Source organism: Diorhabda carinulata, chromosome 8, assembly GCF_026250575.1.
Source record: "Diorhabda carinulata isolate Delta chromosome 8, icDioCari1.1, whole genome shotgun sequence".
NCBI lineage: Eukaryota > Metazoa > Arthropoda > Insecta > Coleoptera > Chrysomelidae > Diorhabda > Diorhabda carinulata.
The window spans coordinates 16,882,355-16,897,562 of NC_079467.1; the positions used below are offsets into that span (position 1 = coordinate 16,882,355).

At 31.3% G+C, this 15,208-nt stretch overlaps 1 protein-coding gene and 1 long non-coding RNA gene across 3 annotated transcripts; both read right to left on the reverse strand.

Moving 5' to 3' along the window:
• Positions 1-222: 222 nt before the first annotated feature.
• Positions 223-7,645, reverse strand: LOC130897293 (uncharacterized). 2 transcript variants are annotated; one of them, XR_009059685.1, is made up of 3 exons: positions 7,110-7,645; positions 6,778-7,025; positions 223-2,960 (listed from the first exon to the last, which is right to left on the reverse strand). It is a non-coding gene; the product is annotated as an uncharacterized LOC130897293 (long non-coding RNA). The 2 variants fall into 2 exon arrangements; XR_009059684.1 differs by having other exon boundaries at positions 223-7,025.
• Positions 7,646-13,646: 6,001 nt separating this feature from the next.
• Positions 13,647-15,061, reverse strand: LOC130897292 (galactoside 2-alpha-L-fucosyltransferase Sec1-like). The gene has a single exon (XM_057806065.1). The coding sequence runs from the start codon at positions 14,983-14,985 to the stop codon at positions 13,954-13,956; it is 1,032 nt and encodes a 343-aa protein (XP_057662048.1). The 5' UTR covers positions 14,986-15,061; the 3' UTR covers positions 13,647-13,953.
• Positions 15,062-15,208: the final 147 nt, after the last annotated feature.

A 15,208-nucleotide genomic window follows, 5' to 3' on the forward strand; every position in this document is an offset into this window, starting at 1 on the left:
GGTCTTCCTTACCTCTACCCTCCATAGTAGAAGGAATAAAACAACCAGTTTAAATCACAGGTGGAAACAACGTTGCCAAGTCATCCGCAGACTTGCCAGTCCCATTATTCTGCACATACACATCAGGTACAACGTGTTTGCAAAACAATAGCAATAAATCTGGTTCTATTTAGTATTAAAGAGATCAATAAATCACATAAATAATTTATTTTTTTTATAATATTTCCACAAATAATCAGATTATAATTAACAGACAAGTCTAGTGTGCTTTTAAAGAGCGTAACAAAACTAACGCAAGATTTGAATTTGCCGCCAATTTTTGCAATAATCTTAGCTAACCTTATAAATAGAATAATACGACAGCTCAAAGTCTGGAATTAGTAAAAATTGAGCTTTGAGGTGCAATTTTATGCAGTAAAACGCATTAACGTGATACGAATAATTTCGTACAATTGAATGAAATAATCGATACCTGTAGTGAAATAGGTTATGTTAGCAGATATTTACTTCTATTTTGTCAAGTGTAATTGGTGTTTTAATTTCGATTCACGTAAAGCCCCTGCATAGGAAAGTCTGGACATGAACTATTACGCCCATATGTAAGAAAGAGAGAGCTCTATGATCCCTTCTTTCTAGAAATTAATGGAGTCAACGCTTGCGCGCGGCAGCAGTCTCTCGTGTCATATGGTCTCGTGAATGTAAACAAAACAAACCAGACTTGCATTTGACTCGTATCTTTCTGTTTTTCTTTAGTTATATTTATAAATGCTAATTCTTTCATAAAACTTCTAAAATTTGAATATTTTTGTATATAGTTTATATACAAACCATATAGGTCCATAGCCTTGTAATTTCTTTCCACTTCTTTCGATCTCTTGCTTTTTCACTCCAGTTCCCGATCTTTTTCTCTGTATGGTACTCTTCCACTACTTCACCTCCACCATTTACTTGGTCAACCCCTTTTCCTCTTGCCCTCTGGTATCTTCAATGCAACTCGTTTCAAGAGTGTGTCTTTGTCCATTCGTTCTAAGTGACTTAAGCCTACTTGTCTTTATAAATGCACTTATTGGTGACTCATGTCTGCTTTTCTTCAAAAATTCTTCTTAGTATCTTTCTCTCCCAGATTTCCAATTGCTGTTTAGTTTTATTCGTCATTATCCAGGTTTCACACGAGTATATTAGGGTGGGTCTCAAAATTGTTTCATCAATTCTTTCATAGATCTGGATATCTCTTTCGATGTTAATATTCTTCTAAGGCTTGCCTGCAGAGCTTTTACTTTTAGCAATTTTTAGTTCGATATATCTTTTTTTTCTTGGCAATACACTAAAATTTTCTACTTACTCAAATTCTATTAAAGTCCCATCATGTTTATGTACCTAAATTGTTTTTTCACTTGCTTCCACTTTCATTCTTTATTTCCATAAACTTTGTTTTATCATTATTGTAATGTATGCCTATCTCTTCTGCTGCGGTTATTAGTTGTTTTGTGGTTTCTTCAAGCTTTCTTCTGTTACTTGCTATAAACATCACATCATCGGAATAAGCTCAGTATTGATGACTTCTGTTAAATATATGTTGACACTTGTTCTTCTCATTATGCTTTCCAAAGGTACATTAAATAGTACCATAGCTAGAGGGTCCCCTTGTCTTAATCCTAGTTGTAGTTTGAAAGGTTCACCTGTGGTTGTAGTATCAATTTTCTACTTCCTCGAATTTTATTAACGTCCCATCATGTTTATGTACCTGAATTGTTTTTTGACTTGCTTCCAAATTCACTCTTTATTTCCATAAACTTTGTTTTATCATTATTGTAATGTAGGCCTATCTCTTCTGCTGCGGTTATTAGTTGTTTTGTGGTTTCTTCAAGCTTTCCTCTGTTACTTGCTATAAACATCACATCATCGGAATAAGCTCAGTATTGATGACTTCTGTTAAATATATGTTGACACTTGCTCTTCTCATTATGCTTTCCAAAGGTACATTAAATAGTACCATAGCTAGAGGGTCCCCTTGTCTTAATCCTAGTTGTATTTTGAAAGGTTCACCTTTCTTGTTATTGATTTTTACTATGTTGGTTGTGTCCTCTAATGTCATTTTAACTAGTTCAAGTAATTTGTTTGGAATTTCTAATTCTCGTAATATTTTGCTCAACTTTTTCTGTTTATAGTATCATAAGTTCTTTTTAAATTCGATTTTAAATGTTTCTTCGAAATATTCTTTCCATCTACTAGTTTTTTCTTCTTCGTCACCTACAAGGTTTCCTCTTTTGCCTTTTATATATGTGGTAGCCACTCTTGTTCTCTGTCTATAATTTGAATCTTCTTCTTATAATGTCGATTCTGTTATCGGACATTGGCGATTATGTTGGCTATGATAATTTTGTTCACTGCAGCTTGGAAGAGTGAACTAGTTGTCTGACCGAACAACTGACGTAAATTTTTCAACCATGACGTTTTTCTTCCAGGACTCCATTTTCCCTCTAATAATAATACTAATTTGAATATATGTCCCAATAGACAATAACATTGTGCGATAATTTAAACAGACTATTTCTTCGCGCGCTTTTCTTATTGGAACTAATTTCTTAGTTCTAGGCCAATCAACGAAATTTAGCTACAATTATGCAGAAGCAGAATGCGTATTGCTTACAATACGTGGAGACTATTTAAACATACCTACTTATAATTCAGTAATAAATAAGAGTCTAGAGGCCAAAAATTATACTTTCTATTTAGCTCAAACCCTGCATTACATTTGCGTTAGCCCTATATACATACTATTAAGATTATACATATAACAATAAATTTTTAATGAAATACAAAAATGTGTTGGTTAAAAAACATTGGAAATCGAAATATTTTAAACGTAAATATTTGAAATTTTATGGATAATAACAACGTAGAAATGTTTCTAGCTTGACACCAACTGTTAAGTCTATTTATAGTCCAGTCAACAAATTCTAAAACGTGAAAAATAGAGATGAAAATTCAAAAAATATGAGCAATGACTCGAAAAAACATTAATATTTACATAATATTGAAAAATGCTCGTTTAAATTTCCGATAAAAAAGTTTTGAATTCCGGAATTCTATTTCCATTATTTATAATTTTAATTTGACGTTGAAAATAGGGCTCCGCGCGTTTGTTATGACATGCATGCGCCGAAGCTAAACAATAATTTTTTTAAATTGAAATTTTTTTCGCCTTTTTTCAATAAGCTTGTTTCTAAATCGTCTCGTTTTTAGATCTCTTCTGTTATAAAATTACCTTTTATTATTATAATTTTTTAAAAGACAAATAAAAATTCCGACTACTTTCAGTCTTTATCAAACTGGTGATTAGTCACGACTTAATAGTTAAAATGACGAAAAAAAATTTCCTGTTATAAAAAAAGCATTTTTCAATCATGGGGAAAACAGTCATGGGAGAATTTTTAATTTTGTGAACTTTTTTATACGTACGACTTTGCATCAATTTTCAAGGCTGTAATAAATACCAAAGAAACTTGTTCATAATATAATAATTTTTTAAATAGTTACAACTTACTTGTAAATTAAGATTATAAGACGAAACCTTTTTGGAAAATTTCATAAAAACTAATTCTTAATTGTTCCTATCGATTTGTTACCAAAATCAAGTTGATTTTTAAACTCAGGGGTATATTGTCAGCACTTTAATAGTGGGACATTCTTTACCATTTAAACTGTACAAATAGAAATATCACATATATGGATAATATTTAGACAGAAATGTGCGGAAGTTCGACTGCATTTTAGTATACGCCACGTTAGGCTAACATATAAAGTTCATTTAGGTCACTGTGTCTGTGTTCTAATTAAATCAATTTTAGAAAAAAGAATACAAGGCTAATATTTATTATTTTATTTAATTAAGAGGTTTAAGGTAGTTTATTATTGGATATAAATTTAGAATAAGTCAAAAACAAGTATAAAATAACTTAACCTCAAATAGTTTATTGTGAAATAAACTGATTAACTGTAGAGGTTTGTTTTTGTTAGTTGCACTGATATAACTAGTTCAGGAAGTGTACACCAAAGCGTTGTTTGTAGCAGAAGCAGCGCTAGTGTCGCTGTTCTCAGTAGCAGTACAAGAGAACTAGTTCACCCAATTCACTGTACTGTCAGTTCAGCCAATGCAGTGCAATAAGAGTAATCTGAAAACGGGAGCATTACATCTTCGCCATCAGACAAATGTAAAATATCAAAAAATACTAAATCGTTTTCCATTATTGTTAATACTACATGGCCTGAATCACATCAAATAACTTCAAATACAACAATCAACAAATGCTTCATTGCTCTCTGCACTATATCGTTCTTTGTATTCGTTCCGAACTAATTCTATACATTCATGAACTGGTCTGTACTAGTACCAGTGCAGCTACTAAGAACAAACATTAGAAGAAGTTTTTTTTGAACCCAAACATCTAAAAATGGCGATGTGACGTCACTACTAACGAAACGCGTTGCATATTATACAAGGGAATATTTAATATAATAGAGAATATACATATATTCTTATTTAAACATATATCACAGTGATTGTGTTAAGATTTCTATAACAATCATAGTTTATAATACTTGAACTTGGATTTGGACACATTAGCACTGGAATTTTTTATGAAAATAAGTTAATTAAATATATCATGTATAATGTTCCATCATCAATATTTCCTCTAGAATACTCGATAATAGTTATTTATTATTTGTAAGATCCAATTTTGTCGCAAGCGTTTTTTAGAGTATAAAGCAACGAGTGCGACAAAGTTGTCTTATAAAACAAGTGTGATACGATTTTTTTTCTATTTCGCCACTATTTTCTATTTTAAATTATTGTTTGAACATTATGATAGGAAAATTGTGGTAATTATATTTAGGTGGTAACACTGTTAAAACAAACTAGATTAACAATTGAAAGTTTTATATTTCATTTGTTGACACGTCAAATATAAAATAATTCAAGAAAATGGATGAAGATCAAGGCAAAGAAATTAATTGCGCACCTCTAGAGTTACGTAAAGTGGCCATAAATAATTTGCTTACGAAAAAGACTATCAGAAATTTCGCTTGTTTTGAAATTCTTTATAATGTTGAAATTGATGTATTTGGTGATTATTCCACTTCGTTGGCGAGGTCATAAAAAAACGTTTTTCTACTAGGTGCCGTGCGTGAAGAAAGTACTTTAGACCAAGGGCGGATCCAGGGTATTGACAAACGGGGGTCATTAGTATTAAGTCGAGTCCTCCCCCAAAGACATGGTATTTTAAGCCTTTTACCAACACAATATAAGTTAATTACCTTGTTTTTCACAGCTTAATGACGAATTTTACGCAATTTTCACTTTAATCCTCAATTCCTCATCGACTTTGAATCATATTTAATCATATAATTCGTATTTTCACATATTCCTACTTACGCCCTTTTAGAAGAAACAAAAAACCAAGTTACTTAATCAGGGTTTAGGGGGGGTCATGACCCCCTTTACATCAGATACTAGTGCGTAAAGAAACATACTTTATGTACTTTACGTACATTTATAATTGATATATCTGGCGCATGGCAAAGAGAAAAGTTGACAAAACCTCAATCATTTTGAATATTCCTTTGTTCACGTACCGTGGCACAGTAGTCACTTCTAATTTATCTATTATAAAATTGAGGTTTTTCAAGAAATTATTGTGTTATCGACTTTCGAGAAATCGAATCGACCTCTACCTATCTACACTGCAGTTTGAATCAAAGTCAATTCTAGTAAATTTGTGGGGATTTTATTCTTTATATTCGCTGTTATACAACTGCCAGGTTGGAGTTCGAACCACAACGAAGAATACAATATATACATTTTTTTTCATGTACCGACCAATCGCGTTCTAGTCGCTAAAAACCATTGATCTTTATATTTTCGACGGTGCTGAATACGAATATGACATTTATTTTCCTCCAAAGTTGGGGGAACATAATCAAAATCGAGTTTTAAGTCGAAAATCTGGAAAAAATGAATTCGTGATTTTTGCTGTTCTACTCGCTGTATTTTGGCGAATAATGAATATTTTTTCATGAAATTTTTTTGGCATATCCTTGAACCAATCCAAAAAGTAAATAAATATATCCGAATCCCCCCCCCAAAATTTTCCGGCTGTATAGAAAATTCCGGAAAATTTTTTTAGGCTCTCCCGACTTTGTGCATACGATTGAAAAAGTTGAGTGAGGAAGTTTAAAATTTACTACTTCTGAATGCATGGTACTAAAATTAATGGCGTGAATAAGTTTTTGGGAAAGTCTCATCTTAATATGCAGAAGAAAAAAAGTTACAACGATTTCAAGATGCGAGTTTCGACTCCGCGTCGTCATGCCGCTCGAGTAGCGCGTGTAAAAATCCTCGCAGTTTAATTCGTTATGGTTTTATGGAGCTCTATGGAGATGTTTTTATAGTTAGTTATAAAATTCATTTCCTTCATTAGAATATGCTGAGTATAATTTAAATAATTAATAACCCAAATAGAAAGTAAAAAAGGTGTAATAAATTATGTAAGGATTTATTTTGGAAGGCATTGAGTGCTTTTGCCGAAATATAATCTTGATAGCACTTTATGTGATAATGTGCTTTTGCTGTGTGCAAATCAAAATTCAAACCTTCAGAGTTAAATCGATTTTCAATGACAGTATCTTTTCTAATTTTTGCTGCGTCGAGAATCTTTGTTTTAATTGTACTACTTTTGGCTGCGGAAACAAATGATAATTTGATACCTTTGATACCTTTTTTCGGATTTGCTCCTTGCTCCACAGAAAAAACAATTGGTATACCAATCAAAGGGCAGTGAAGTTTCCGAACGGGGAATCTTTTTCTTCTGTGGCGCATCATCGTTTACGTCCGAGCTCCGTTTGAGAGAGCTTTCCATTTCGTTTTTCAATGTTTGCTATTCCCCCGAAATTGAATGAAACAATTTGCCATCTCCGATATATGTAAGAATACAACCAAAAAATATATTTTTTATGATCAATATCTGGAAAAAACACAACAGTCTTTCTAAATGCCAATGTTTACAAATTTTTTAGAGGTTAGTTTCTGCAAAAAGTAGTTTACTTACCACACGCATCATTGCAAGTTGAAATTTCAATATATCTTTTCGAATTATTGGTAACTTTATGACAACAAGTAAGTTGTAGACAAGTTTATAACGTATTCAAACTTAAAAACATTTCTATCTTTCATTCACTTTCTAAACTTCCACTCAGCCGATTGTTGGCATTGTCGTAAGAAAACAAGTAAACACACAAATCATCACATATATAGAAAACAATTTCCTCTAGCGGCATGCCTCGAATTTTTATTTGGAAGTATGTTTCGAGACTATTTTGAGATATTTTTCAACAGATGCATTATTTAAAAATTATATTTTGTTTTTAATGTTAAAAAATCTATTTTAGTTTATTGCATAAATATTATATAAAATACGTTCATTAAACTTTATATTAATATTCAACATTAAAAATTATAAACTTTCATGTATGCCAACAAAATTTTATGCAACCAAATATAAAAACAAGAATAATTCGCTATGAGAATCTTGAAAACTTTTTTTCTTCTACATATTAAGATCTGAGACTTTCCCAAAAACTTATTCACACCATTAATTTTAGTACCTTGCATTCAGAAGTAGTAAATTTTAAACTTCCTCACTCAGCTTTGTCAATCGTATGCACAAAGTCGGGAGAGTCTAAAAAAATTTTCCGGATTTTTCTATACAGCCGGAAAATTTTTGGTGGGATTCGGATATATTTATTTACTTTTTGGATTGGTTCAAGGGTATGCCAAAAAAATTTCATGACAAAATATTCATTATTCGCCAAAATACAGCGAGTAGAACAGCAAAAATCACGAATTCATTTTTTCCAGATTTTCAGCACCCTCGAAAATATAAAGATCAATGGTTTTTAGCGACTAGAACGAGGTTGGTCGGTTTTTCGTTTTCTAAGCGACTTTTTGGGGGTGAAGCGCTCGCCTAATAGGTGCACCATCACAAGCAACAAATACAACTCCAACATCTGGGGATCCAGTTCAGGGCTGCAATCAATTGTCTCCGGCAGGAGACTCTTCCTTAGAAGAACAAATGAATTTATTGCAAAAATGATGAATGCGTATCGAAAAGAGCACAACGAACAAAATCAGTTATAAATTAAAAAAACTCAGATTCATCACCATATCATCACAAATTTACTAAAATTAATTTGATTTAAACTGGAATGTAGCTAGATAGAGGACGATTTAGCAACGAAACTGTTTCATTGAATTCTTCGAAGAAGTGGGATTTCGATATTAAATTAATTTCTTCTTCAACTCGAATGTTAGAATAAATAAAACAGAAATGACTACTGTGTCACAATATGTGAACAAAGAAATATTCACGATGTTTGATGAAAAACGTAACAAACCAAGTGGTATGTTACAGCCTTCTGATTTTGTCTGTCAGTTTAAAACTGGAACTTAGAATTATATTTCATCTACTGAAATTTTAAGTCTGCGCTTTGCTACTGAACACATTCCGAATTTGTGTCTCAACCCCTGTATTGTTTTCTATTAAGAAGTCAAAGAAATGTGATGTGTTAGAAAACTTCCCCAGTTTTGATTTGAGAACGTTGAGATAAGTAAACAATATAACACACAACTTAAAAAAAAAAACGAAACAGACTGGCTCATCCCGACAATGCACAGTGTGCCCAAAACGTTGGAAAAAATATATGTTAAAGTACATTTTATTGTAAAAAAATGATTTAGTTTATTGAAATATATTAAAATAACGACAATTTATTATAATTTGTTTTTTTTTTCATACAAATATTATAAACTGTCGTCACTATCACCTGTTGTGAATTCAGTTGACGACGAGAACATATTTGATTCACAGATATTTCCTACATCATCAGGTTGCGTACAGTTTTTGAATCTCTGGTGATAATAATTTCCCTCGTTTCCGCGAAGTTAAAAAATATCTGAATTGATGATACTGATAATACGATTTCGAATACATTCCGGTGTGGAATGGAGGGGGATGTCGATAACAAATTAATTTCTTCAAAAACTCTAATGTTATAATAAATAAATCAGGAGTGACTACCGTGCCACAATACGTGAACAAAGAAATATTCAAAATGTTTGAAGAAAAACGTTACAAGCCGAATGGCATGTTACAAATTAAGTATCGAAGATATTAAAAAATTTCTGAATCTAAATATAGCAAAGAAAGAGCGTGTACTATTTTAAATCTAAATAATTAAAAAATAGATTATTTGGCATGTATATATTGCTTTAAGACTTCTAAGATGTATGTATGTAGATATTGGGGTACACTGCCACCCAAACGGATCTATTGTGTCCCCCTTTCTTGCTGCAATACTGTTGAACCCAGTGTTTATAGCTTACAGCTTCCAGGTGTAGTACTCTGGAGTTCCGTAGTATTTCACACTTCGATAGAAGACGTCGTGTTATCTGCTAAGTCTAGCGTCTTCAGGTATATATTGAGGTGTCAGTGCCCCGATAGGACTCCTGTTGGTATTCGTAGATTGTTTTTACTTCGTACTTGTTCTCTTTGGCTGTCTCAACAGTCGCAGTTTGTCCCAATAATTGGCTTTGCTCGTATCCACCTTCTTTTCCAATGCTTTTTCTATTGTTCAGGTCCTATAAAGGACTTGTCTACCCCCGCTTTAGCGAGCTTATCAGATATTTCATTTCCTTTCAATCCGGTGAGTCCTTTGTAGGGCAACTTTATTTTTATTGCCTAGCTCGTTTAATTGTTCTAGATAGTCCCAAAGTTTGGATTTGATGATATTGGAGCTTTGAGCTCTAAATGGCTGTTTGGCTATCAGGCATCATGATGATCTCCTGTTTGTGATAGTTCCTGTCTATATTAAATTGAGCACATTTTCAATTGCATAAATTTCTGCTAGAAAATGCTTGGTGAGTTGTTCATGCTTTCAGAGTGTTTGGTTCTGGGCTCGTAGACTTCTATTCCAGTTCCATCTGCTGTTTTAGATCCGTCCGTATCCAATTTAATGGCATTTCTGTTAATTCATTGTATGATGTTTGGATCCCACTTACTTGTGGGAAATTGAGGTAAATGTTCTCTTCAAGATAAACTTTTTCGATGCATCATCCTGAGGCATGTACCAGGCTGGTCATTACTTAGAGACGGTTTTTTTTTGGCGATTCCATCTCTGAACATTCTAAGTCTTTTCTTTGTACCTTTTAGAGATTGTTTCTTGTGGAATTCAGACTAGTTCTAGTACCCCAAACCACTGCTCCATAAGTGATGATTGGTCTCACAATTAACGTGTACATCCACAGTAGGATCTTTGAGTAACAACCCCAATACCTCCCTGAGAAGTTTCTGCACACCATCAGGGCTTTGGTGGCTTTGATGATTATATCCTTATCGTGTTCTAGTGTGAGGTCCAGATCTTTTCCTTCTGTTTACCACTGAAGGACTTGCCCGTCTAGCTTGAAGGGCAGGACATCGTTTTAGAAGGTAATCGACAACCATGCATCAGTGACGGGTCGTAAGACACCCGTTTTCGTATTGTACTGTCTGTGTTATAGGTGCAAAATAGAAAAAAAAGAGAATATTTAAGAACGTTTAGTAGATAAAAACATTGGTAATAAATATTATACATCGATTGAATAAAAATTAATACAGTGAGAACAATATGATGAATCATTTCAAATTAATTAATTTATCTTCTTTTTCATCAAGAAAATGAAGAAATAAAATTTCTCAGTGTATTTCATATCAATATCTTATGTACACAGTAACTACAGATTGTGGTGGTTATACCCATGAGATAAATTTATTTGTACTTTTATGATAGTAATTTGTTTTTATGGATTGTAGACTCTTCTTATGAAATTTCACAACCAGAGTGGTTTTATGTAATATTTTTTTAGTTTTTCATGTTTACTTTGTCATAATGCTTAATCATGTTCAAATTAGGTTAATTTGAATTTGGACTTTCTCGTGGTATTAAATATATGCCGGAAATTAGGTACTACTAACATCGAATATATGATTAATTACAGGTGTACAAAGATGTATTAAATTATTTAAAATAAATTCTCCTAAAAAATAAATTTTTTCCATAATGCACATTGTATGCAACATTATATACAATAGCTGTTTAAGATGCCAGTCAGGGTTCTCTAAGTCAAATCTCTCAAATTTTAAAATATATTGGAAAATTTTTCAATTAAGAAACTTACTTTCTTTTATACGTTGATCTAATCTAATTAAATCAAATGTCGAGTACAAAAAAAGTTATTTATAATAAATTCACGACAGACTATTTCTAGACAACATGATTTTATTGCAAGAATTGCAAGCAGCTTCCTGCTGTGAATTAATACAAATACAAATAATTCCATTTTATATAAATTAGTATAAAGAAAATTTGATACAGATATTATTTCTACAAATAATAGGAAATTACTACAGGTAACTTAAAATTTAACTGACCTACAGGTTTTAATAAAATAGTTTGTCTATTGTGTAACATCTATTCTTATTATTTTTTTTGTTAGACTTTAAGTAGTAATGTTTTTATTTTACTTTTATCAAATACATAATATATTTTTTTTTGTTTTTAAGATTGTATGACACATTAAACGTTATTGATAAAATATTACTCTCCTTAAGAATAAATCTACATTTTGAATTCAGATAAATCCGAATAAAAAAAATTTGTAGAAAAATAACATATTCCAACTAATATTTTTAATATAAATATTTATCAGTCAAAATATGAGCATATACCTGAGAATATTTAACAAAATCTATAAAATTCTACAAACTTTGGAAAACAAATTTTATTTTTTGGCACAATAGATTTCCAAACAGCCTTTAAGTTTTGAATGAATTAAAACCAAGTAGTAAATCATTTCATAATAAAAGTTTTTTTCATTCAAGAAGTGTCTAAATAACATGTATAATCATAGACTTATACATAAACATTAGAAATAGCTATAAATAATTGGAAAAATTTATTTTATTCAGAAACAATTACATCCCCTTATCCTAACAAAGATAGAAATGCTGTGAAAAAAATTCGTAATTTTATAGAAATTGTAATTAGAAAGTTTGGAAACTTAGGAATAAAAATTATACAAGGTATTTCACAAATTAACTTCGTTTTGCTTATTCATAATTACTTCGCATTTTATACAAAGATTTGGGGCTGCACCCTTACAAACTTCAGATTATACAAGAATTGTAAACTCAGAAAGCTGATCAGAAGCTTGACTTCGTAAATCAGATTATTGAGGGTTTTCCAACATTCCGCCAACTAGCAAAATTGCCACTACCGGAGTGCAAACAATCCAAAACACAAACAAAAGAAATCATTACAATCGCCTAAAGTGATCAGCGTAAGGAATCACAGACCTTTACTATTTTGAAGATGAAAGGAAACGCACAGTTACAGTAAATTCAGAACGACCTCTTCATGACTGAACTGCAAAACTTTATTGGTTATAACCATAACTTCATACGCGTACAATAGATCTCATCACGAGATCGTGAAATTTTTCCTGGTAAATTGATTTCCAGGAGAGGTGACATAAGTTGGTCTCCACACATTCCCGATTTAACTCCTATGGACTTTTTTCTATCCATCATAAAATGACAGCCATCACGTATACCTGCCGAGCCGTCATAGTCAACTTTAGTGCTCAAATAAATGAATGCCGTGCGCGTAACGGTCTAATTTTTAATAAATAAATTTTCAAGCAATGTAATTTCATAAATGAAAAACTTTTCTTAAAGTTGTTTTTTTAAATGTGTTTCTTTCGTAACACCTTGTATTAGATTCTAATTATTATAAATTGAGAATATCCCAAAGACGATCCTGTTCAACCAATGTAAGAGAGAAGAGATTATTGATTTCAAATTGCTGGACAAGTGAAAAACAGATTACGAAATGATTTACTTCTGGAGATTAAATATATAGATAAAACTGAAATAATTTACAAACTGTTAACCTTCGAATTAAAGATATTGAATGTGGAGGATAGAGATAAAGTCTGCTTTTGTAAAAGAATTTTTTTAAGCAATACAAAACTATATACTATATATAAAATGCAAGACTATTAATGTAATCCAAAATAATTTGATAAATACCTATAACCATAAAACTGTTTTATTCAAAATCATATATTTAATACTTCTATATGGACAGTTTCTATAAGTGAAAGCTGTTCCGACTAAGTAGGCAGAATAATAACGATTTCTTTAACCTCCGAGGTTTCAGCTCAGTTCTGCGCATTCTCAAACATGCGCAGTATAAATAAAGTGTCTCGAACGAGAGAGAAAATGAATATTGGAGTATTACATATATGTTCAAAATACTCGCGCTACTATAGCGCCCTCTTAACTCTATCTTCCAGTCAACAAGCAACACAGAGTGATTCATAAGTAACAAAGTTTTTTATAGATTACCTAGCTGAATATTTTCATATATATATATATATATATATATATATATATATATATATATATATATATATATATATATATATATATATATATATATATATATATATATATATATATATATATATATATATATATATAGTCCGCAAATTAACTTAACCAAGTTTTTAATAATTATTCGTAATAAAAAAGGTATTGGTCTACCGTATCTCTAAGAAATAAGTAAAATTTGAAAACATTAGTCCTGTCTATCATTGAGTTGAGAATTTCATTACTCAGGATTCACCCTGTATATGCCAAGGGCAAATATATTCATCTGGATATTGTAAATTATTTTGTCTGTAGTTATAAACATATAAAAATAAACCTATAAAATAATAAAATTTCACAAGTTGTTGGTATAAAAATAAATATTTTATAGAAAATTTATCAGACTTGTGTTTTGGTTTTTGTCGATTTAGAGACTATGCCAGTTTTTCATGTATCTTCCAAGTTTGTGCGAGGAATACTCAGGATTAAGATCATAATAGACTGTTTCTCCTCCAGCTAAAAGAGCACCCCACATACCGTATGTTCCATAATCAAATATCGTATGGTTGCAGGAAGCCAAAATTGTTAAATCTAAAGCAGGAGTAGAGCTGCCACCGTGATATTTTCCCACAACATAAGCATTCTTCTTGAATTTAAATTCTTTCCAACACCATTTGGGATCATCACTGACAATAATAAATATTGAATCTGGATATTTCTTTTCAAACATATCCATCGCCTTTAAAAAGAATTTTGAATCGACGGGTTCGGCATTATATTTTCTTTTTATATAACTGATATAATCAGTTCTTCTCACATGAACCCCTATAAATGTTTTTACTGGTATATTTACACATTTAACGGCTGCTTGTAATATTCTATGACTTTTATCTAACAGACTTTTTTTAATACTAAACTCTTGAGTGATATCTTGGACCCAAGTTGATATTAGTTCAGGTGATGTGATGTACTTTGGCAGAATAATACTTTGGTTAGTGAAATGCCAGGCATCTAAGGTATTATTTGGAAAAGCTTTTGCAGAAGGAAGATAAAATAAATCTGTTTGAACTAGACAATGGCTAATTGTCTCAAATGTTGGCAGGGATAATTTATCGAATATAGTTTCCAATTTCAATTTAATGCACCGAGGTATATACGGTTCTAATCCAGTTTCTCTAGCGTAAGCCCAAACTGAGGCATATTCCCATATTTGATTGCCTAATCTACCGCCTTGCATTACAGTGATTATACCATATTGCGGACACTTTGCTCGATTAAATGATCTTTTTTTACGAATATTATTCAGACACAACGACTGTTCAAAATCCAAATAAGTCCTTATTATATTTGAGTCGGTATTCGTTTCAAATAAGGGAAAGATAAACAAATGAACACAAGATATTATACATAATGCTAAAATAATACCTTTAAACAGTAAATTGCGGTTGTTACTTAACATTTTTAGCTTGATTATGAATCACTTATACTAACTAACTGTAAGCATTTTACTAGGTGATTACTACAAACATATAACAGACTGAAACTACTATTTACATTCCTTAACAGATGATAATTTATCGATTTTAATTTTAAATGATTTGCCTTGCGCTCTAACTGAAATCATATACGCAGACTCATAACTGAATTTCTGATAACAACAGAATTGATAAGAAATGATTAAA